Source organism: Cricetulus griseus, chromosome 3 (assembly GCF_003668045.3).
Source record: "Cricetulus griseus strain 17A/GY chromosome 3, alternate assembly CriGri-PICRH-1.0, whole genome shotgun sequence".
Taxonomy (NCBI): Eukaryota; Metazoa; Chordata; class Mammalia; order Rodentia; family Cricetidae; genus Cricetulus; species Cricetulus griseus.
In genome coordinates this window covers 65,654,361-65,679,739 of record NC_048596.1, presented here as the reverse complement: position 1 = coordinate 65,679,739, position 25,379 = coordinate 65,654,361, and the positions used below count along the sequence as shown (strand labels likewise).

The 25,379-nt window shown below is 43.0% G+C and overlaps 1 protein-coding gene across 1 annotated transcript; it reads left to right on the top strand.

The window, feature by feature from the left end:
- Window positions 1–4,161: 4,161 nt before the first annotated feature.
- Window positions 4,162–9,272, top strand: Nps (neuropeptide S). Its single transcript, XM_027409181.2, has 3 exons — window positions 4,162–4,234; window positions 5,541–5,647; window positions 9,093–9,272. Exons 1-3 carry the CDS (start codon window positions 4,162–4,164, stop codon window positions 9,270–9,272), a joined length of 360 nt encoding a protein of 119 aa, XP_027264982.1.
- Window positions 9,273–25,379: the final 16,107 nt, after the last annotated feature.

Here is a 25,379-nt window from a genome sequence, read left to right as displayed (position 1 = left end):
TGGGGAGAAGCACATGCATAGGACTCTGGTGACTTTTAGACAATTCCAGTGTGACAGACAGGGTAGTGCTCTTTTGAAGAGAGGGCTGGTGAGTTCCAGGGCTGAGTTGGCACTAACCTTTGCTTTTTGTGTTGACAGTGTTCTTGGCACATGGCACCCTCCCTGTCTGCCGGAGACATCATACTATGAGACTCGTCATCTAAAGAGATCCCCGGAGGCCTGTGCCAGGCTGACACCCCTCTACTTCTCTCCCTCCTCTTGGATGCACAATTGACATTTACATGCACTTAGAGTTCAACATTCTCTTTCTCTCCTCCCCACATAAAGCTATGGAAAGGAAAATCTTACAGCTAGAGAGGTACTCTGCAGCCGAGTTAGGACTTCTGATTCTTGGCCCAGATTGAGGAACAGAAGACTCTGCTTCTTAGCCATAAGAAGCTGGGCTGCAGGAAGATTGCTGGAGTTCTGGGGCATTGGGATGCTCAGGTGCTGGGCTCTTAGTCCTGGCCTAGAACTCAGGCCATGAGCATATTGTGCTCATCCACTTGGAAACAGCTGCCCACCTGAAACCTGTTTTTAATAAGCTTGGGATCAGAAAACAAATCTTGTTTTTGAATCTAAGCTGGGAATTCCCTGAGGACAAGACAGGACTGAGGGTGTCACAATCAATCCAAGTCACAGCTTCTATTATAGGGCCCAGAGCATAGTGGATGAACACAAAAATATGTTTTCAGGGGACAAACGGCAGGCTAAGTGCCCTTTACACAGTTACCTGCTGCTAACTTTCACTTATGCTGTTGGCAGTGGTCTGGTGTGGGCTGGCTACACCCCTCTGTCAATCCCAGGCATAGCATGGTGGGATCTAGGAACCTGAAATACCTGTAAAAGGTAGAATTGGTAGACACAGGCCTCGAAGGACTCATTTAACATGCTCATCACATTATCGTATCTATGACTCTGTGTGTCAGCTGCCAATGCAGAAAGAGTCATGCCTGAGTCATGGTGACAGGCCTCCTAACCTGCTTTCTGTTACTCTGATAAGATACTGGCCAAAACTAACTTGGGGGAGAAGAGAGTTTGAGGAAAGCTGGGGCAGGAACTCAAGCAGGATCCTGGAGGCAGGAACCGAAGCAGAGTCCACAGAGGAACTCTGTTTATTGGCTTGCTCCCAGTATCACATTCAACTGTCTTTCTGATATAGACCAGGCCCAACTGACTAAGGATGGCACTACCCATAGTACACTGGAATTTCCTACATCAACTGTCAATTAAGAAAATACCCCACAGACATGCCCACAGGCCAACCGATAAAAGTCCGTCCTTAGGTAAGGCTCCCTTTTCCTAGGTGTGTCCCATCGAGAACCAAGGCTAGTCATATAAAGGTTGTCTCCTGGGTTTAGAGGATGGCCACTATGTCAAGAGGGATGCTCAGCTGAATTTGAAAAGGAGCTGCAGGTGATGCCTCCTGTTGTTTCCTCCACAAGTGAATGTTGACTGAAGAGCCATACACTTAAGTTTTCTTCTTTCTTCATCTCTTTTTTACCTACCTTCTCATTTTCTTCTCCATATATCTCAAATTCCTTTTTGTTTATCTCTTCATACCAATCTTTTTTACCTCTTTTCATCTTTCTCCATTTCTCTTCATCCATCCATGATATCTCTCTTCTTTTCACTCGCCCATTCCCCTTCTGTCCATTGTCCTTTATTCCTTTTCTTTCCCTTTCCATTCCTTGGATTTATGGTGTGGGCTTTTTTCTTTTAAATCAAGCAGTCTTTTCCTATGCAGCAGTAAAGATGACCCCTGCTGTCTCCAGACATAACTACTCCATAATGTTGCAAAATCTCAAAGCTTTACTTTCATCATAGCTAACAGTACACTCTACTGAGTCAAATCATCCAAGGAAGCACTTTATGATAATAACCCATTTCCAGTTCAGTTTCCTCCTCCAGAGCCACCACTTTCAACCTTTTAAAGCTGATTAGCTTTGTATTTATCTCTGAATACACAGTGTGGTTTGAATTTTCATTTCTCAACATTATATCTTGAGTTTCCTCTACAGAAATTAGATGATCCACTTTACCAGACACGTGTTCATGCACGAAATAACTTTCAGGACAGTTAAGTTACTTTGGGGTTAGAAGCCCCCTCGGTTATAACGTCATTAAGATTGCACACATGTCCTCCTAGTGGAGTCAAGTAGTTAGCTTACTATTTTCCTTCACATGAGACATCAGTTTCCCTGGAGTGAATAAATCTCTCTCTTTCTTTTGCTTGGGTTGCTATGTACTCATCACTACCCCATCTCCAATTCTCCAGGGCTCTCATTCTCCTTACAAGGTTTTAGTCCTTCTTTGGCTTTTATCCTCTTTCAGATGTCTCATTCAGAGCCCTCTATCCCATCCCAATGGTTTGGTATACAGATAGAACTGGGGACCACTCTTGATTGCCATCTGGGAATTCCTTCATCTCCTGTGTTCGCCTCTTGCCAGTTCCCTCATCTTCTTCTTTGTAGTTTTATGCACTTTGGTGGACCATATCCTGAAAGTAGCTTTCTGAGAAAATGTTTGTGGGAAGTATTGTTCTGAAGTCTTAAACATACAAAAATATTCATTATAGCCTTACAGTTAATGAAGAGGAATAAATTCTGAATTATTGGATTCCAATTCTACCTTGGAAATAGTAATTTGGAAAGCATTGTTTCACTGTCTTCTACTTCCTCAGTAGAGGTTTTGAGAAGTTCAAATGTATTAGTGAATTGAGTTTTTGTAGGTAATCTAGAAGTTGATTGGACCCAATTTTCTGAAATCTTGTGGTGGTGTGCTTTTGGATGGGGTGAGTTTTATTGATTCTGTTAGGTAAGGCTGAGTCCTTTCTCCCTGGAAAACTTTGGGAGAAATGATATTTTATTCATGGATTCTCTGCTTTCTCATTCCTTCTGCCCTCTTTTGTAGAATTTCTACCACGTCTGTGTGGAATCATGCTGGTCTTACTCTTCTAGCACCACAAACTTTCTCTTTTGTCTTTTTAATTGAATGTCTAGAAGACTTAGTTAACCTTCTTTTTCAATACTTGTAAGTTTCCTTTCATTTAAGTTTCATTAGAGAATTTGTCATCTCCAGTTTTCCTTTTATATAACTTTCTTTTCTTGTTTCATAGATACAATATATTCTGTCTTCCTTCTGAGAATATCAAGTTGTTTTCTTTAAGTTTTTCCCCTTTACAATTTTTGTATTTCTTGTTTCTTTCATTACTTCACAATTTTTCGTGTTGCTGTCTTTTATCCTCTTTTTTTCTGGCTGGGGTATAGCTCTGTAGGTGTTCTTTATTTATTGTACTTCTGTCTTGGTCATGTACGTATATTTAAGATCAGGTACTAAAAATATTCCCAATAGAATTTTGTGTTACCAGAGCTGGCAACAGGGGAGGTTAGCATCCCACAGTCAGCTGATATGGTTTTGTTCAGCATCCCTGAAGTTCCTGCAGCTCTCTACTTTTGTCTTGGGCAGATGCTTCAGAAAAGGGTCTTCTGTCACCTGTTTTGATGGTGGAGGACCTTCAGGAAGTGTGCTAGGAGCTGAGCCACATTAGAGACAGACCCATGGGTTATGGCATTTAGTTGTGCCTTTGTTTTTAGGACTCTGCTATAGCTAATCTTTTCCTATTGAAGAAATCTCTAGTCTCCTGCCAAATCCAAGAAGAAGGGAAGTGATGTGGCATTTGCATGACCCTTAAACAAACTTCTTCTGGTCCTCTTTCTGGTTTTAGCTTTAGTACATGTACAGAGACTAAGTATAGCTGAGTCTGTTCGGAATCTGTCAGCAAGCGCTTTCCCAGATCTAACCAGTCTATTGCTCATCAGTCAACAAAAGGTTGCTGCTGGATATAAGCTCTTTTTTCTCTATTTTGTTTTTGTTGTTGTTGTTTTTGGTGTGTGTGTGCATGTGCGTTGAGTGTTAGCTGGTCTTAAGGAACAACCAAAAGAGAACACATACCCTCAATTCCTTGTGCCCCCTCTGTCTCCCAATGTCTGCATGATGTCCTCCAAAGAGCTCTCAACGGCAGTGTTTGGGACACTTGCCCCAGGCCTCAGGCATGGCTCTAGTCTTGTTCTCTCAGGAGCTGGGTCATCTCCTTGTCCTTGTTGTAGTCACACTGGTACTATGATTGACAGTTGCCTGAAAGTCATACCGAGAGACCTTTACCAAGAGAATGGAGTGAATGTAGCTGTGACAAGTAGCTATGTCCCAGACTCAGGATACCTATCTTTGCCCTCCAAAAGGTGAGGATCTTGAAGAGGAAAAGATTTTCTTCCGTTGCTTTGTGTGTGTGGGGGGGTGGGTGGGAGGGTGCACATTTAAGCACTGCATGTGTGTTTAAATGTGAAGTTGCTATTACTCAGTTACTTTCTACCTTACATTTGAGACAGGGCCACTCATCATTCAGAGGCTCATTAGTCTATTAGCTGGACATGAGCTCCAGAGTTCTGCTTGTCTCCAGTTCACCAGCACTGGAGTCACAAATGTGCATCACTGCACCTGTTTTTTTATGTGGTTGTTAGGAGTCCAAACCTGGATCCTTATGCTTGTGTGGCAAGCACTTTGTCAACTGAGCCATCTCCCATCTTTGGATTGTAATGAAAGACATTGGCACCATTTCAGAAGCAACAGCAGAAGCACCTCCCTTGGTATTTTCTTCCACTGTGGCCCTCAGCAACATCTGTCCCTGCTTAATGCCACAGAATCAAGTTCCTAACACCCTTGCCCACTGATGTGTAGGGGAAACCAGACTCCTGAGCAGCCAGGCTACTGGGAGGCTCTGCTCCTGGAGAGGAGAGGAAGGATAAATGAAGAGGCTCACCAAAGTCTGGACACAGGACTTCAACAGTGTCTACAGAAAAGGACAGACAGTGTCATTCCTTGACTTGGGGACCAGAGACAACAGATGTGTCATTTGTTTTGCTTTGACAGTTGAAGTTCTGAAGGAAGGAAATGGAGAGTAGACAGCTGACCTGCCTGCATCATTTGTGTAGTCACTCTTGAGTCCCTTGGTGATTTCACTTGTATTAGTCTCTGACATTCAAGGAAACACTGTCATCCTTTTTAAGTGTTTAAACTCCCAGCTAAAAACAATACTTAAAGTTTCTCTTGAGGCTCCAGGACACCATGTCACAGGGGGGACTGAGTATTTGAAGGGCATTCTTAATGGCAAACTTGAATGAAGTCAACCCCCGGTAACTCAGTGACAGCATCCATGTTACTGTCCTTTTCTTACTTAACAAGCACAAAAGGCCACAGCCAGGCCATCCACTCACACAGGATGGATCTCAGTGGTATTTTTACTTCTGAACTTTTCCGATATAAAAGAGCCACCCAAGGAGGATCAGACAGCCAGTGTGAGGAATCTGGCAATAAAAAACCATCTGTGCAGATCTCAGAAAATCCAAAATGACTAGGTAAAGAACTGCTTATTTCTTCCGAGAGTACTGTTGAATTTTTGTATGTTCTTAAAACTTGTATTTGCTTATGTGAGATTTAACCAGAGCTTTTGTCTTTTCTACTCTGCAGCTCGTTAAAACTCAACCTCATCTTGGTTCTGTCGCTGTCCACAGTGCACATGTTTTGGGGTTATCCAGTTCTCTCTTCCAAGGTAAGGGGTTCACTGCTGTTTCTGATGGCTAGATCAGTGAGTGGGGTGGTGGAATACCAAAATTCAAAAGAACCTTAAGAAATATGTGACAAAAATTCATTTTATTTTAGACCTTTAGAGAAAAGTATGTGTAAACAGCTTCATGAGATTAGTAAGACAGAAATTTATATGTGACAATAGGCAATTCTTGCATATACTAATTTTTGGTTGTGAGTCTAGCCTTTAACAGCTGAGTCATCTCTCCCAGCCCTGGAATACACTAATTTTTTTGTGAATTATTTGGGGGTTGCATCCTGCATGTGGAAATGGCTGTTCCAATATAAAATATTCATTTTGGCCCATGACAATCCATTTATTCCACATATATCCACTCTTAATCATAGTAAATATTTTGCATTGAAATTGCATTGGTCGTTTTTCAGAAGCAGAAAATTTCCTAATTTTACCAAAATGTGGGCTCTTTTTCAGGTGAAGAATGTAGGCAACATATTAGATTCCAATGAAATATTGCCTAGGATATTTACGCATGTATTTATTCAAGAGTATTGATGGAGCTGCTCAAGACATTCAGAAAAACAAATGCCTTTCTTTGGGGTGTTTAAATCCCTTCTATGTCATCCGTCTTTGTTTTATGTCATTATCTTTACAATGTTAAAACATCCTTGGTTGTTAATGCCACTGTGTGCTTTAACTTTGCTTCACTAAAATTTAACCTGTCACGGTGTAATTACTGAGCTCATCATAATTTGAGGAACTAGTTTTAGGATAAAGAGAGGCCACAGAAATTCCAAGTGACAACTCCTTAAAAGCACCGTGATCTAGTTATTTATATAATCGGTCTTCTCGTGGATCTTCACGTCTGTCATTTTTCTATTTCCTGTTTATTTAATAAGCCTCCCTTCTGCCTTTCCCTTCTATGAGCATTCAACACTATTTCACTCATTGATCCTCTATGACAAGGCATTGATCAAGAGGGTGACTCACAATCCATAAATGGGTACATTTTCTCAAGTGTCTTACTGCTTGCATTCTATTCTTTGTTCCTAAAGGAGGTTTTCTCACTGCACTTTGGAACAAGAGGCACTTGTCTGTAGCTGTTTTTAAATTAAGAATTCTTTATTCTGAAGTATGCAGAGACCTCCTAGGCCATAAGGCAGTGTTTCTCCTTTCACAATGTTGCCCATATTTCTACCTTTGCCCATGAGGATGCTGTTCTCCTTACAGCCCCGCCAGGCAGTAATATCATGGATGGTGTTCATGGCAACCTGACTGTTTGGGGTGAGTGATGATGTAGCCTATCACACAGGATTTCATCATTTTCTTCAGAGCTTCATGGAGCCCTTCTGCTAGGCTCAGTGGCATCCTGATGACGGGTTGGCCTAGCTGCCTTCAGATCAGCCCAGTACACAGAGGTCTTTTTAGGGATGAGTTAAGGGTCTCATAACTAGCACTGGCACTTTCCTTTTGTGGGATAAAGGCTGTATCATGAGCATTCTGGAAAGAGTCAGCTGCTTCCTTTCTGCATTGATACATGAATCCCTCCTGTTGGATATTTAAAATAGGCAGCATTTATCTATCATGTTAATACAGGGGAAAACAGAATGGTGTTAAACTCAGAGTTTTTGATTGGTTTTTAACATAACGAATATTTATGAAACTGTCTTTGGCTATTCCCAGATCAAACAGAAAACAACAACAACAACAACACACACACACACACACACACACACACACACACACACACAGAGAGAGAGAGAGAAGAGAGAGAGAGAGAGAGAGAGAGAGAGAGAGAGAGAGAGAGAGAGAACATCTTCTTTCCCCCACATCCATTAGGAAGGTTTGCTTGGGAGCTTTGAGCTCTGAAGACCAGTTATTCACCTAGATAGGGTGAAGAGTTCCAATGAGTTTGATGCATTGTAAGCTTCATCCCATCACCCAAACAGAACAAATCAAGGCAAACTTGTCTCCTACACCAAACAGCAAAAGGTGTAAGTTTTTGTAAGCTCTACTTTGTGCTATGTCTCTCCATTTCTAGAAAAATGCTTGTGCTGTTGTTCTACTGGAGCTGAGAAACCAGGGCTTGGAGCCATCAGCTGGTGAACAGTGTCACCTGAAAGCATGTGGTCTCCTCACCTCCAGCCAGGGAGCCAGTGGTGCTGGCTTCATGCAGCTCTTTTCTTTGTAGGGCAAAAATAAGAGGAGGCACAGAAAGTGTGTCACTCAGAGATGGCTTTATCAAGGACAGGATTTGGTTAGCACTTTGCCAGTTGTTAGACTTCTGTTGAAGCCATGAAAGGGAAAGACCTGGCAAGAGTCAGCAGCTCCCACCAGAGCCCTGGATCAGTTAGCAGCTGTGACCAGAGCGTGGCTTTGGCTCTGGTGCTTTGGCTTCCTCATCCACACACTGTGGGGCTGGACTGCAGGTTCCTTGGGCCCAGTTTGAGCTCTGAGGTTCTGGATCTGTTTCTTGTACCACTCAGCACTGTGATGCACTATCCAGGCCTTGAGCCATGATGAGGACTAGAACCTCAGCCAGAAGGTGACAGTGTCAGGGTCATTCATTGACACCTCTTTCTGAAAACCTAAGAAGGTAGCCACAAACAGCCCAGAAAGAAGTTCAGTACTTTGACAAACCTAGAGTTTGGTCACACTGGGTGAGTTTTGCCTGGGGGAATTTCTTTTAGCTAATTTAATTTTGAAACTAGCATATAAAGTGGCAGGTTTCCATATGGAATTTCCATGCATACTTAGGGCAATAGAAACTTTTGAGACAGTGGTGTCATGTAGCCCAGGCTGGTCTAGACCTCACTAAATTTTAGTATTTTTTTTTTTTTTAGTTTTAAGTTTCCAAAAATGATCTTAAACTTCTTTTTAAAAAATTTTAATTATTTATTTATGTCTATATGAGGATGTTGGATATGCTGGAGTTACAGACAGTTGTGAGCTGCCTTGTGGGTGCTAGGAATTGAATCCAAGTCCTCTGGAAGAGCAGCCAGAGGTCTTAATCACTGACTCTTCTCTCCAGCCCCGACCTTAAACTTCTTATCCCCCTGTCTCCACCTTCCAAGTGCTGAGATTTCAGGTGTATGCCATCCTACCCAGTTTATGTAGTGTTGGGGCCTGAACCAAGGGCTTTGGGTATGCTAGCCAGTGCCCTACCAAGTGAACCACATTCCTAGCCCCCGAGTGAATTTTCAATATGCCTTATAAAATAATGGCAATGTGATTATTATGTGGAATATTCAATGCAAATGCTGAGTGACAGAATAAAAGGTAGACAAGCCAATTGTAACCCAGACGCTATCTATGTTAAGTACATGTTGTGGTTTAGCAACATTTCTCACCACTAAGAAGGTGAGACATAGTGACTTCATAGCCATAAAGGTTTTGAAAATCATTACTGTTGAATAAACTTTTAACCCTCCTTCCCCATCTAAATCACCAGGTGCCTGGGAAACCTGATTACTTTCTCATCCTGCTGAGCAGCTGCCCAAGCAGGCTGGAGGGGAGCAATGGACTAGCTTTCCTAAAGCCAGTTTTGGAGAAGACATCAATGAAAAGATCCTTTCGCAATGGAGTCGGCTCAGGGGTGAAAAAAACTTCATTTCGAAGAGCAAAGCAATGAATAAGTGTGCAAAGGATTCTGGGAATTAATCTCAAGCTTATATAGAGTGTGACTGATGTGCTAAAAACTGTTGTATCCTTGTATCCTACCCTGAGATGTTGCTTCCCTCCTCATCCTCAGATACCCTCTTCTCCTAATGGGCTCATAGTAAATTAAGTTTTGGGGAAGAAATGTAAACCTGTCTCAAACTTCCACCTGTGAGTGAAAAACAATTTCTGGGCTTGGCTAGTTACTTCCCCAAACTCGGAGGGACACACTGACTTTGATCTTGAATTGGCCACAAGGTGTGGGCGTTTTTACTGTCATATTTGTGTGATTCTTCTCCTGCTGCCTTGCTGTGCTGTAACACCAAATGCAGTGGTAGATATATGCTATTTCTCCTTTAAAATACAATTTTCTCAAATGACTCAGCTGAGCTGATTCTTCGGGGTTGCGCTGCTTCTGTTTGTAAAAGAGTCTCATGAAATTCCATGGTGAAGATGATGGTGCAGCTGGATCCATCAGTCAATTAAGTGGTACCTGCAACAAGTGATCCCTAGAGCCCTCCGGGTCTGTTTCTCCTCCTCCTTTTCCTGGTTCCAAATATACATAAACACGGTGAATTTTTTTGTCTTGGAAAATTTGTTTTGTCTTGACTCTTAAGACATGGAACACTGCCAGTCATAATGGTGATACCAGAGAGCCTGCTGGTGCTTGTGTGGTAGGGGGTACATTTCCCAAAAACCTTGCTGGTGAATGACCCCCACCCCCCATCCTTGCCAGACCAGGCCAAGCACTATTCCTTGGAGACTCCTGCTACTGGTGCTTTTTTTTTTTAAAGGGAAATGCAGGGCTGGGTTGGTGGTGGTGGCTCCATAAGTAAATGTGGATGACACAAGCATGGGCTCCTGGATTTGGATCCTTGGAACCTGTACAAAGAACCAGAGGTGGCAATACGTGCTTGTCACCTCAGTGCTGAGGAGGCAGAGGAGGGAGGATGATTGGGGCTTACTGGCCAGGGAGTCTAACCAGATGCCTGAGCTCCAAGTTCAGTTAGAGACCCTGCTTCAACAAATAAGGTAGAGAGCAGTAGAAGAAGCAGCTTGATGTTGACTTCCTACATCCATAAGGGTACACACACACACACACACACACACACACACACAGAGAGAGAGAGAGAGAGAGAGAGAGAGAGGAGAGAGAGAGAGAGAGAGAGAGAGATGAGACCAGGCAGGCAGACATTGGTTGAGGATGAGGAGTTGCTTCCAAAGTGTAAATATAATGAACATGTTTATACACATTGGACTCTGAAGCATGTTGCAGGTGTTCTCTAAATGCCTCACACAGATGTCACACTGCCAGCTTTGAAAGTTAAAGGACCCTGTCCTTGGTTACCAGCTTCTGATAGAAAACAATCTTCAGGAATTGGAGCTCATGGTGAGCAGGTCCCATGGTGGCCAGGCAGGTCTGCTCAACCTGCTGTCCATGAGTGCAGCAGCCTACAGATGTGTCAGATTGGAGATGGTTCTAAGAATTAGCCTGAAAACAGCAGGCTTTGCAAGACCTTCTGGTGCTTGCTCGTGCCTGTCGTAAAATGGAGATGCATCCTGGTTCACGTGTGTTCACTTTACTCTTGCTGTCCAGAGACACAGGCAGTAGTTCAGAATGGAGTAACATAACGATGTGTGCACCTGTTAAAGGGGCTTTTAAGGATCTAGGAACCTCAAGGAGACCCTTTTGGGAAGCACAGAGGAAACATTTAAGAATGGAAGGTCTCCTGTGCTGCTGTGTGTACCTTCCTGAGACCAACTGTCCCTTGTCTCCTCCCAGCAGCTGTGTCCTTCTTGTAGACCCAATGGTGTGAAGACTATGCTCTTCTAAGCTTGGCATCATTCTGTGACCTCCCCATTCCAGTGCCTATTATCTGGGCCTTCTCCTTTGCATTCTTGTTGGAGACAGGTGAAGGGGAAACTGAAAAAAGTGTCTGCTATCAAAGAATCAGAGCAGACTGCACATGGGCAGACAGGGAAGTTCTCTTTTAGGAGAAAAGTTAAACACTTCTTGCCCAGGTTCCTGGAATGAAGAGTTTCGACTAAACAATATTTTGAGTTAGTAAAGATGTGGCTGAGGAAGGTCACTTAAACCTTTGGGGAATGTGAACCTGATACAGTGAACTGATTTTGGTCACAGATGCAAGCAAGGCCACCACCCTAGAAGCTGTATATGCACTGAGGAGTATCCTGGTGGGATGGGGTGGAGATGAGAAGGTGCCGTAACCTTCACCCCCTCATAACCAACGGTGTTGATGGAGGCCACCATTTTGCTTGTCTAGCTGGAGGCTCTGGAAACCCTTTGAACACATACATCCCACAGGATGAATGAGTTGTTACTTATTTCCCTCTGACTTACCTGGACAGGATTGGGTTTCATGTTCGTGGAGAACTTTAGTGGATTGAAAGAACAAGAGTCATCAGGAGTCATAGGTACCTGGCGAGAGAAGATGCTGGTGTGGTGGAGTTGAGCACAAAGCCGACAAGCGAGGCAGGAGAGCCAAGACCTCAGGCTGACCCCAAAGCCCATGACTACACTTCCTTGGTTTTGCCACATCACCCTAGTTTCTAGAATTCTTCTAACTCTAAGATTCCCCAGCACAAGTAATTCATTTGCTGGGGAATTACTGGTAATTCATTTGCTCAAAAATATTTGCTGAGCTTGTACTGTACTCAGACAGTGTTCCAGACACTGGAAATGCAGAAGTGAAGAAAATAAATCAAAACTCTTGGATAAAGTGGAGATGTATATAACATACATGTAAAATAGGATGAAGAGGTGCTCCCTGTGAAACAAGCAAACTAGCAGGAATCATCCAGGGAAATTACTATTTCTTGTATATTTGTTGTATATCTAGCATTATTGGTAGGAAAGCTAGTTTAATAGATTATTAGATATTACTTAACATGTACATATATGTAGATTATACTCAATGCATACATGAACTAGTACATATATTCAGATAGCATGTATATGTACATATATATGTATATATATACACATATGTATATATGATTATTTTCAATTATAGAGATATAGGTAATTTCTTACATGATGGTAAAAGGGAGTAGTGGGGCTGACAGAGAGAGGATTGTGAGGTAGGAGGAAGAGGACAATTTAGGGTACAGAGATTAGAAAACAGAAAGCGTACAGAGACCAGAAAGGTAAGAGGTTTCCAACAGACCTGTGAGACATAGAATATTCCTCTGGTCAGTTTAACACCAGTATCAGTTAATCACTACAGGAAGAAGGTCCGGTGACACAGACTATCTTCCCTCCATGCCTGCTCCGTTATGTCCTTAGAATAGCCAAGCTGATGGGAGATTTCATTTGTTTGTTTTCAGACAGGGTCTCACTGCATAGGCCTGACTGGCTGGCTTGGAACTTGCTGTGTGACCAGGCTGGCCTCAAACTCACAGAGATTCGACTGCATCCACTTCCTGGGTGCTGTTATTAAAGGTATGCATCATCATAGCTGGCAGAACAGCTGTGATAAGACTGACCCCTCAGGTCCTGAGCAGGGCAATATCCAAGGTGTTAAGGGCACTTGGAATGACAGGAATTCCTGACCTTTTCCCCTACACTTCTTCCTCCCACCCCCACTCCTCTGGTCTTTGTCTGACTCTCTTAGACTCTTGGAAGACAGCAGGATTCCTGCAGAGTTTAACATCTTTTTATTCTCACATTCTCACAGGCTGTGAGGAGCAGCTGGCTTCAGGTAGGGGCCAGTAGAGACAGAGTAAAGAATAAAGAGCAGAAAAGATAGCCAAGGGCACAGTAGGAAATGAAGACATGCTGGGAGGTCCAGGAAGCATTAGCCAGGATGAAATGTATCCCCGAGGAGGGACCGCAGAAGCAAGTAGACAATGACTGGATACAGTTCAAACTCAAAAGTCAGAAGTTACAGAACATTGCCCTATGCATCTGGCTACAAGGCTCCTGAAGAAGTCAGCCTACAGGGAGCCGGGAGCTCTGTGCTCCCGTCCATAGCGCGACTTTGCACATCCTTGGGCAAGCAGTTTGGTAATTATCAGTGTGACTTATGGTCACTGCCAAGAAATGACATTAGCTGGAGTCGTGCTTCCTGCCACCATGATGGAAACACTCCAGGTACATAAAAGAATTATGGGTTATGGCTCTTTTATTGTCTTGAAGTGAGATGTGCAGCTCAAGCTGATGCAGAGTTCTGTCCCAGGCTCCCAGGGGGTGTGCTACTACGGATACCATGTGTGTCACAGGAACCTCACTTTCCTTGGGTTTATAAGCACCAACTTTGTGGTCAGGCACACCCGAGCTCAAATGGCATTCACTCAGCAAACATAGGCAGTTCCCCAGACCTTTCCAGCCTCAGCTTCCTCATTCATAAAAATACAAGGCAAAGTGATATCACAATAGGATCTCAGAAAGGAAAAAGTAAAATAGGTGCTATACACGCGGGGGCATTGCTGCCAGCCTGGATTGCCATTGACTAAAAGAAATGAATGTCTAACTCACAGTTTTAAACACCATTGATGGGGAACTAGAGGCAGATGATTGTCATTGATGTAGACATGCAAAGTGAATACTATTCCAAATATTGCCCCAAGGAAAGTTCTAGCCTAATATGGTACCAGCATGGCTGATTCCCCAGGGGAAAGTCCTACATTCTTTGGAAGTCATAGATTAATTGAAGCTCACTGAGGAGCTGAATGTTGAATTAGGTGATGGTCATGCCATACCTAGCCACATAGACCTTCATCTCTGAATTAGCCTGCACAAGAGATGCCAAGCTCTGTGACAATTGGCTCAAAACGACAAGGCGTGGTCAATAATTGGCAGTCCTACCCCCACGTCCAACTCAGAGAAGAAGACAAAGCCAAATGTGCACTCTGATCACCCCGAGCTAGTCCCTCTCTGGCTCCTCCACGCCATGCTCTCCATCTAGAGTGCCCCTGAAGCCCTCCTCTTCCCCGCTGCAGCCTCACTCCACTGCCTGCCTTTGAGCCCCTACCAAGCATGATGGTGGTGCCTCTGCCATGGGCTGTTCAGTGAGTAGCTCCTGTTTGTTTTTCAGGGGTTGGAGGAGGTCTCTGTTTTGATACTGTGGATAGTCAGGGTGGCACAGACCAAGTAAAGCTTGAGAGAAACCCTACAGTGCAGCAGAATCAAGAAATGCTGGAGACTCTGTGTCACAGTGCTGTGACCAGTCAGCCCATTGAATCTCCCTCATAGGCATGGGAGCAAAGGTGAAGGTATGAAGCCCAGACTTCCGTTGAGCCTGTCAGAAAGAAAGATTCTTGCCCCCAGTATGTTGGAGCTGTGAGGACAAGGACATCCATTTTTCTGTAACAAATGAGGGGGAAGTTTAGATAATAGAGAGTGAAACAGTAGGGATGCAGGGAGATAGCAGTCCCTGAAGACATGGGCTGGAGTCCTGGAGCCCTTCATACGTGGTCTCATCTCTTACTTATTTTTATCTTGAACAGTGTTGAGTGGGGGGGAGGGAGCTCCGCAACAGACAAAGAGGGTTCCCTGAGCTCTACTATCTTTGTGAGAGCCTCACAGTCCTTTATTTCTACTGAAGTCACATGCCAGCCCTGCCTCCAATGGCCTGGTCTCTCCTTTGATGTTCTGTAGTATCTCAGCCACAGTGTTTCCCTTGCTCAGGGACCTGCCTCAGGCTGTTGTTTCGCTAGGAGCATTACATAAAGCCTTCAACGGACAAAATTAAGATGAAGCTGCCTTCTTTGTAGGTGGGAGATGTCATCCTTTTCTTGGTGTGGAGGGAATACTAACATATTCCCAGGGAAGGATGACCGTGAAAAGCCTGTGGAGCATACTCCATCTCCTGTGTGTACAGAGTACCTGCCTGCCAGTGATCTGGAGCAGAAGGGGAAAACCAAGACTGTGTGCATCTTTGCTTTAAAAGTCCTGCCAGAGAGCAGGAAGAAGGCAACATCCCCAGAGATGGGAAAGTGGCATTGGATGAGAGTTTTTAATTTATTTTACTTTGTGGTTATAACCATAAAATAATAATAATAATAATAATAATAATAATAGTAATAACAATTTCCATTTGAATAAGGAGCAAAGAGCTTTCCCACCCACGTCAGAAGTAATCTTTGTAATTCTGTGATGCAGGTTTGGAAAGTTGTTTGCAATGTAACTGAGCTCCGCAGAAATAAGTCAGAACACACATCTAATTACTTAGTATTCAGTGGGCTCTCAAGATAAGCAAAACCCCACTTGCTGATTTGTAGATAATGCTTTCACGCTGTATTTTGAGAAAATTACGCAAGAACTTGCCATGGAGAATATATCCAAGATCCCAGAAATCTCAAACTCTATAAGGACTTGACAAAAGGCCAGCATCTCAAGGCTCTTTTGCTTTCATTAGAAATTTTTAAAGTCTGTTGATTATGAAGACTACCAACTTTTCTTTTTCCCTTTCCTTTCCTTTCCTTTCCTTTCCTTTCCTTTCCTTTCCTTTCCTTTCCTTTCCTTTGCTTTCCTTTCCTTTCCTTTCCTTTCCTTTCCTTTCCTTTTCCTTTTCCTTTTCTCCTTTTCCTTTTCCTGTCTTTCTTTCTTTCTTTCTTTCTTTCTTTCTTTCTTTCTTTCTTTCTTTTTTACAGTAACTTTTGAAACATTTAAATGCACCACCTGATGCCCATTTAAGATTTCCATTTCAGAAGCAGCAACTTGTGCCAGGTGGGAGGAGCTATGATTGCCATCTACCCTTGAAGCCCAGGGTTGCATGAGTGTGGAGAGGTGGTTCTTTTTGGACATCAGGTCAATTTGTAACATGTAAGATTTCATCTAGATTCTGTCTGGTTTGTGGGTTCTGGTGCTATGAGACCACCAATAATGGCAGCTCACCATTTACCAGCTGGCAGCCTTGAGGAAGTCCCCTCTCCAAGACGGAGTTCTTTTGTTTTGCAAAATGTAAAAACAATAACTTGTTTTCATGTGTCTGTATATGTGTGTGCATTTGTGTATGCATGTCTACATGAATGTGTACACATGTGTGTGTACATGTGCATATGACTGCCTGAGGCTAACATTGGGAGTCTCCCTAATTTAGTGTGCTGGCTTGCTCTGGGGATCTTTTGTCTCCTCTTTAGAGTGCTAGAATTATGAAAGGGCTACAACACCTACCCAACATTTAAGCAGGTTCCAGGAATCCGACCTCTTGTCCTCACAAATGCTACTTGGGTTGCTAGAGCTTTAACTACTGAGCCATCTCCCCAAACAATAACTATGAATGATAACTATTCTGCAGGGTTTGTAAACTAAGTAAACTGAGTCAGTTGATGCGGGTAAAACATTCAGTCCAGTGCCCGACAGAAGATCCCAATGTGTGTGGAACTTGTAGCGCTGCTCTCGCACAGCTGCAGTACTGCAGTCAATGGCATTGTCAGAACCCTCTTCACTAACTCAGCTCTCTCTCCGTTGATCATCCTGTGACTACTCACAATCTAATGTCTTGATAGCCACAGTCCATGACCTTGTCTGTTTCTATGTGTGATATAGAGACAAGCTACTGGCATTCCACACAGGAGTCACAATAAAACAGAACAAGAGAGGGGATTTTTATGTGAAAACTGTACCTTGTATGATCCAGGTTCAATGACTCAGATGCTCAGCAAATATTGTGTGATGAAATCAGAAGGTCAGGTGGGAACAATCCATTTATAGCCACAATCCCAAGTGACTTAAAGTTGACTTTATTTGCTGAGTTTAGTTCCCATGCTGTTTTCTCTTTCAGCTTCTCATGGGACCCTAATCCTTCCTGGTCCATGAGGAATTTATTACTGTAGCAACCCTGAGCAGTGAAAGTCTTCTTAGTACTTAAATTTCCCTAAAGAACTGAATATGATGTTTCTTTTGCTGTGATCTTGCCATAACCCCTTGTAATGGTTGGATATAATATGTAATATGTAACAATATGAAATTCTCTAGAACATACATTTTACATAAATTACATATAATACACCATATGATACATCGCAGAAATTTTATATATGAACGTATTTTGTACATGTAAGGCATCTCTGACTTAAAAAATCTTTTGCTTTTAGAATATCCCTCCATCTGTGTTTATTCACTAAGAAAATACCCCTGATAATTGCTATCACAAGCTTTAGTACTTTCAAAGTATAATTTGGCTTAATGAGATGAAGACAGTCTTCCTACCTGGTGAAATGATCTCACCCAGATGGTGGGAAAACTTGCTAAAATTTCAAAAATGCATTGGAAATAATATCTACTCCATTTTCCTTTCTTTCTTCTTTTCTATAGTAAGCTATTTTGTTTCCAAAAGAATAAGAAGCAATTGTAAGATTAAACTGTATGTATTTTAAAAATCACAAGAGTTCTCAATGTGGAGTGGTTGCGTGGGACATGTGTTTACATCCATCTACACTCTCCTGCATAAGTTATGTGTGCAGGCTTCTTTCGTCACATTTAATTTTAGGATGGCACTCAAGTTTGCGAAGTTTACATACAGAAAGCTCAGCATACAGCACACCATTATCAGCCCTGCCTTGTCCACACATAGCACTTCTTTGCAAATGTGAAATCTCCAGTCCTAAGTCTTGTAAGGCTGCAGCCTCAGCCCCTATAGCAGTGAATTGGCTTTATCTTGGATGTCTCTGTCTTAACTGTCATATAGCAGGCTTGGCTACTAAAGCAGGAAAAGCCATTAATACAAAACTTCACAGCATAATAGTTCTGGCTCCTTGAATATAGTCATGAACTTGACCCTCACCTCTCCCACAAATGGGCATCAGGAATGTTGGCTTAACGCAAGATGATCAGACCCTTGATGAAGAAAGACATCTGGTCATCCATTAACAGCTGAGAATCTGTTGGGTGCCTCTCCTACTGCATGTCACTGCATTTAAAGACAAAGGAAGAGAAGATGGAGAAAGATGAGAACACTCATCCTGTCTCCACACAGCTACCTTAAGAAGGAGGCACACGAAAACAGTGTGTGAACTACAAAAGCTGGTGAAGCAATGAAGGGAAAAACATGACATCTTCTTCAGTATCATCATGCTTAATCAAGAGTCTTTAAGGGGGCCAAGGGTTCCCCAGGAGCTTGACTACTATCAAAGGGGACACTTGTCAGTCCTGGCTCAGACAGACATTCTCTGTGGGGTTCATCCAGAGGGCACACTCCTTTCCTTCTTCACTCTAATGGAAGCACCACTTGACGTGTGCTTTGAGAAACAAGCAATGCTCCAGAGGATACGATCGCTACTGGCTTCTGATCCTGGAGATGGAACCATGGGGACCCACACATTTAGTCCTGAAGAACAGCAATTGGTATTTGTTGGGCTGGCTAGGAAGACATCTTGAGACTCTTTTGGTGATAGACTGCAAGAACAAACCAACAGAACCTCATGGATAAAAGATTTGCCACAGGGATGGAGTTCTGACCACGAATAACCCTTCAAGCCCCCTGGATGATGGCCTCGCTCCAGGGAGGCTCTCTGTGTGGAGAATGTGCCACCATTCTTTCTCAGTATCACACCCTTTCTGCTTTCCGGGGAGCACCCACACATAACAGGCATAGGGCCTTTGTGAGCTCAGAGCCACTGCAGGTGCTCAGGAGGACAGGAGCTCAACTTCTGAGCCCCTTCTGAGTGAGAACCTTTGTGGGAGAATCCTGGCTGGACTGGCATTTGGAATGCTCCCCAAAGCTTACCCCTATCAACATAGTGATTGGTATGACAAGCCTCCTAGATGAGCCTCATATATGTCTGAACCACCCTTGTGATTAGCAGCTGTGGGGCCATGATGTTCACAAACCCTGTGAGGATGCAGCCATGCAGAGCAGAGTACTCCATGGGAGTCTCCTTCTAAGGTAGCTTGTCTCTTGTCTGTGGCATTTCCTTCAGAGACACACTTCCTCTGAGTTGTTCAGAGTCTACAAAGCAATAAAATGCCAGGAAGAATTAGTAAGAAGACTGCTTTGATATCATGTAGACTGTACTTGACCTTGCAACTTGACCGCTCATATGTCTTATTACAGTCCCTCAGTTCTTTAGAGAAGACAAGCGTCTTAGTTAGGGTTACTAGTGTGGTGATAAAACATCAGGACCAAAAACAAGTTGGGGGAAAGGGTTTATTCAGCTTACACTTCCACATCATGGTTCACCACCCAAGAAAGTCAGGACAGGAACTCCAGCATGGTAGGAACCTGGAGGCAACAGCTGATGCAGAGGCCATGGAGGAATGCTGCTTACTGGCTTGCTCCCCAGGCTTGCTCATCCTGATTTCTTATAGAACCCAGGACCACCAGCCCAGGACCACCGCCCACAATGGCCTGGGCATTCCCCCATCAATCAATAATTAAGAAAATGCCTTATAGCTGGATCTTATGGGGGTGTATTTTCTCAATTGAATTTTGCTCCTTTCAGATAACTTTAGTTTGTGTCAAATTGACTTAAGACTAGCCAGCACAAGTGATCTGAGAGACAGGATGATAGTGTTGTCTTCACAATGTCTCTGAGGTCCTCCTCCTTGGCATGGATGTTCTGTCCTTCTTTTGAGGAAGAGGAGAGTACAGTGCTACTAGCCTGGGGGAACAGGTCTTCACCTGATTCCAAGATAAAAGAGAGACAGTGGGCACAAGCTGAGGGCTTCTCATTTAATTCAGCGACTAGGAAATCTTCTAGCAACTTCACAGCCAAACATTACCTAGAGCTTTCAGAGACTCATTCTTAGTCCTAAGTTACATATGCTCCTCTAGGCATTATTTTATGTTGCTAGACACACATTTTATGCCAGCTTTTGAGCCCAATAAAAAGATGCATCAATTAAAATTGGTTTATTTAATAAATGATACTCTAATTTTGTGTTCTTAAAATGACTTCACTTACTATTTGGTTTTCACAAATACACGAATGTTTTAACATGGTAATTCTTAGTCTCAAACATATCAACTACAGAAAATGTTTAAATCTGAAAACTGTGGTCAAACCTTATAAAGAATAAGAGACATTTCTTCTACTGTATAACCATTGGAACTCAGAAGGAGGGCTGACTTGTGAAGAGGAATGTCTACACTATGTATAATATGTTGCCAATGTGACAAGAAGTCCAGCAATGCCTTATTACACCCTGATGGAGTCAAGATTCACTCCTTCCAAATAATGGCATCCCAAACAACTCTTCTTTAGCATGTGTGAATTTTCTTGCATATTAATGAGACCAGAGGGACACAGGACATTACAATTTCAAGGATCAGTCTAGGGAATGACGGCTAGAATTTTATTTCCTCTGAACCAGGGCATCAGTTTTCTGTGGACAGAGCATTTCCTGAATTCCCTATATAGACCCAGCATGCACATGATAACTGGACTATACTAACTGACTAAATGAATATGCTATTTGCTTATGCTTTACTTTATTCTTTAAGAACTGATTGATTAGGAATGAGATTTCTGAAGAAACAGCACGAAACCTGAAAGGCGAGATGATTCCTGATGAAAGGGTAAGTCACTCCCATGCGTGTTCAAGGGTGGTTTAAAAGAACACTTGAAAATGCACAAAGGAACATTGATTAACTGCCCTTCATCTTCATGTAAAATGTGATGGCAGCATGTGAATTTAAACATTAGTTTAAGATATTAGAGGGCAAGAGTGATATTCTGATGAAGCTGATTGATAAAACCTTATCCTCCCACTTAAAGGAGTAACATGGACCATATATATCTGTGTTTAAAAATTCCAGAAACTTCATTGAAAATGTGTTGAAAAAGAAGTGCAAAACTTGTAAGAAAAGTTATATACAAAAGGACCCTTTCTAGAAAACTTAACTCTATAGGGCATAGAAGACAAACAACAACACTTCAAAAGAGAAAAATTGGAGTCAATAGAATGGTGCAGAGAGTGGAGAACAACATCCTGAGCCAAAACAACAGAAAGCTACTGGTAGCATTCATGTAAATAAGCAAGGATAATGAAATGGTGAAATAAGAAGTGGGTGTATGAAAGAAGAAACATTTAGAAAAAAAACATGTAATATATTTGGATTATGGATGGATTCAAGGAAACCAAAACCATGTAAAGTGAAACCATAGACAAAGAGAACTAAGGCAGTTCCCCACAGAGAGAATGGACAGGAAGACATCACCAAGGAAACAATGTAAGAAAACAGCACACTCAATAGCAGCACAGTACTTGGGAATAAGCTCTTGTAGTTTCATTTATGTTGCTGTGGTGAAATATCATGAGAAAAAGCAACTTAAGGTAGGCAGAGTTGATGTTTTGCCCAAAGTTCCAGAGTATTGCAGGAAAGTCAGAGTGGAAGAAGCCTGAAACAGTTGGTCAAGTGGCATCTATAGCCGATAGCAGAGAAAAAACGGCACCCATGTTCCCTGCATCTTTGCCAGCTTTCTTTACTTTTCATAGTTCAGAGATCAGCCTAGGGAATGGAGCTACCCATAGTGGGCTTGGTTTTCCTATATCAATTAACATAATTAAGAGAGTCTCCCACCAACCAACCTGATCTAGATAATTCCCCATTAAGATTCTTCCCAAATTGTTATAGTCTGTGTCTTCTCTCCCTTCCTTCTTCCCCTCTTTCATTTGTTCCATCCCTTCCTTCTAGTAAGTTAGCCTTTAGTTTTGTCTGTGACTATAGGGAATGAGTCTGCCCACAATGGACTGGGTCTTAACATAGCCAAGACAGTCTCCCACAAACCTAATCTAGACAATTACCCATTAAAACTTTTCCCAGGTGATTATAGGTTAATTGATAGTTAAAAGCAATCAAGCAAATAGACCTCACCAACTCCATTTAAATGTTACGGAATTTCAGAAACTTCAAGGAAAAAAAATTGCTCTAAGTTTCTAGGACATAAAACAAAGGTCATTCGGAAGATCTGGAAGCTGGTTCTTCTCAATAATACTAATGGTTAGCTGAAAGCTGATGAAAATCTTTATAATTCGGAAGGAAATGGTTTCCTGTAAGGAATTATATACACAACCAACTTATCAACAGTCTATGGGAGCATGAGAGTGAAATAAAGAATTTTTCCACAGGCACAAGCAGAGAGCTGTGACTCTTAGGCCTTTTTCTCAGGTCTCTGTAGGCAGATGTAGTCTGACTCCAAATAAAGTCTGAATCAAGAAAGAGAAATACAGTATGAAGTACCAGGTGATAGAAGAAAGCCAGCTGAGCAGAACCTCGGAGTGATGGTGGAGGGAGAAACCTGGATGTATATGAGTGTCAAAGGGTGTTAGAGCACTAAGGAGATTTTGTGCTTGGATTAATGGTAAACACATATGAAATCAGATGAACCATATAGAAAACAATGCTACTCCAGGAAAAGTAAAGATTATTCATGAAAAGAAAAATAATCTTAGCTCTTGATGTGTATTGCCTGTGAATATTGTTACAAAATCATGATGCACAAACAATAAACAGCTACTTAACTACAGAACGCCCCAAACATAAAAATCAGGAAGGAATATAAGCTTATCTTTGGAAATGTGAAGCAGAACACTGAATTGATCAGCTGAAGGTGTTGAATGTGGTTGGGTTAGGCATTAATGAATTGAATCATTATTATAGTTCCTGGGAAGGAAGAAGAAGGAACAAGATGTGAGCAGCCATTCTTGTAAGAAAATGTGTGTGGCTAACAGACCTTTTCACCTACTCTGTGTGTAAGCATGATAAAGCTAAAAGCTAACCGATTAGAAGGAAGGGAAATGAGAGAGGGAGGGAGGGAGAGAGAAAGAGAGGAGTGGAGAGAGGGGAGGGAAGGAAGAGATGAAGGAAAGGAGACCGGAAGGGGGAGAAGAAGAGGAGAGAAAGAAAGGGAGGGAGGGAGGGAGGGAGGGAGAGAGGGAGGGAGGAGGAGGGAGGGAGGGAGGGAGAGAGGGAGGGAGGAGAGCTGAGAGGAAGGAAAGAATGGACGGAGTGAGAAAAGAAGAAGGGAGAGAGGAAAGGAGAGAGGAAGACAGAAGGAATGAGAAACAGAGAAAAGAAAAGGAAGACCAGGAAAGGAGGGAGGCAAGAAAGGAACGATGAAGGAAGAACAGAAGACAATAAAACCATTCAGCTCCCTGAACACACAGGTTTCACTGGATTAACACTTGGCTTCAATCCTGCATGGGACTCTGGACATGAGCCCAGGGAGATACACACTACCACCACCACCCATCACCACCCACCCCTGTGTCTTCACAGCTCTGGACTGCTTGTGATCACTCATTAACAAGCCAAAAGAAAATTCTTCCAGTTCCCGTTGGGCTACAGCAGGCTTGTGTGAGGCCAGTCAATTATCACCACGGTGGAGTTCACCCAGCTGTTCACACATTGCTGGTACACTTGGGAGGTCTATGTTATGTTTGTAGAATTTACAATTCGGATTAAAGAAGAATTTTACAGCTATTCAGAACATACTTTAGAAGACGCTCCTTTGATCTCCCCAAGCCTTAGACACCTGTAGGCTTGGCTGCTATACTAGTGAGGAGCTTTGCCAGCAGGCAGCTGTGTGAACCCCTCAGAAGCAAATGACTTTACATCACCTACCCTTGCACCTCAGTGGAATGAGATGTGCTTGCTTCTCCCTGTCCTGGTCCTTTTATTCTCCATGGCAGGTATGGATATCTTCCCTTACTACAGGGTATGGTGGAAACCAGAGCATCTGGACTGTGGCAGGGGAGCTGATCAGAGCCCTGGGCTGTGGGTTTAAACTTTTACATTCATTTGGGCAATTTACTCCATGGCTCTAAACTGCAATCTTCCTTGCCTAAAAGATGTGAATTGCAACCTTTCAAAGTTTCTTGAAAGTATTATCTGAAGCCATGTCAGTCATTGAGGCTGGATGTGAGGCTGGGCTAAGCACTAATGAATTAAACTATCCAGGAATTGCCTTATCTCTAACTGGTAGCCACTGGCTTTCCTCTTCCTAAGAATGATGACTGATTCAGTTGAGGACATGGTTCATGGGAACTCATTACACATTCTAACAGGGCTAGTCTAAGATGCAGAAAGAGCAGGTAAGGTATAAGGTCCGAGGAGGTCATCTAGCAAGGACACACAAGACTTGAACAAAATCATTCTAGAGCTGTATTCCAAAAGTTCTTTGCATATCCAAGGCAGTTAGAGTTATTGGCCTAAAGTCACTCACTAAAGTGGGCTTTCTTCTTTGATGCAGTCACCCTTTTAGCATTTGAAAGCAGCTACTCTGTTCCCTTCAGTCCCTGACCTGCTACCTCATGATTTGGAGCTAAGACTCACCATCCGCATGCCAGGTGCTGAATGTCTTCCAGCACGCAGAAGCTCTTGGGCTTCAGTGGCCAATAGCCAAGATCCATTCAAGGATACTGAAAGCTTGTTCTCCTCTGGTGGCCATTGCATGAGTCCTATAGGATTTGGGATTCTCTGAGCCCTAAGATAGCCTTGTCACAAAGCCCTGGTGACAGCTTTTGTTGCCACATTAGACTTAGTTAGGCATCTCTACAAGCTCCCATGAGTTTGGCCCATGAGAATATTGGAGTAACCATCCAATAGGAAAGTGTTCAAAGCTCTTGGCCCTGCCTCCCTATCCTCGGGGCAGACTTTGCATTCTTACTTGATTAAATCAGCAGAGCACATTTCATTCTCAAATAATGATTTTCACGGGCTGGAAACTACAACTCCAAGGCTGCCAGCTTCATCTTCCTGTAGTTGCCTTTGCAACCCTTGGCAGATGACCCCGGTTCTCCATCCACAGGGGTGTGGAGGGTTTTGCTTCTCTGGGGCTGCTGGGGCAAGGCGGCTTTGTGATACAAATTAGTAAAGATCCCCCTAAACACAATGCTAATTAGATCAATGGTCCCTGGAAAATAAAACTCTGAGCACAGAAAGATGTTGTTACCCCAGGAGAATAAGAAGGCATGGGTCCAAAGAAGGAGGGGAAATACAGACTCAGGAGTTGTTTGGAGCCCCGCCCCCCATGTTTCCTGCTGTGCTCAGGAGTCAGAGGGTCTGCTAGGTACAAGCACTGGATTTGAGTATATCTGTGGGCTTCAAATCCAGTCCCAGATGAGGAGGGTACAGATGGTGCCAGCAGAGTGTCGGGTGGGAGGTTCAGTCCC

What these genes read in the sequence shown, in the direction of transcription:
- Nps (XM_027409181.2), top strand. Translation starts at nt 4,162, where the DNA reads ATGATTGACAGTTGCCTGAAAGTCATACCGAGAGACCTTTACCAAGAG. An exon ending in AGTGAATGTAGCTGTGACAA is followed by an intron (nt 4,235 to 5,540) that starts GTAGCTATGTCC and finishes AGATTTAACCAG; the next exon opens with AGCTTTTGTCTTTTCTACTC. An exon ending in ATCCAGTTCTCTCTTCCAAG is followed by an intron (nt 5,648 to 9,092) that starts GTAAGGGGTTCA and finishes CTAAATCACCAG; the next exon opens with GTGCCTGGGAAACCTGATTA.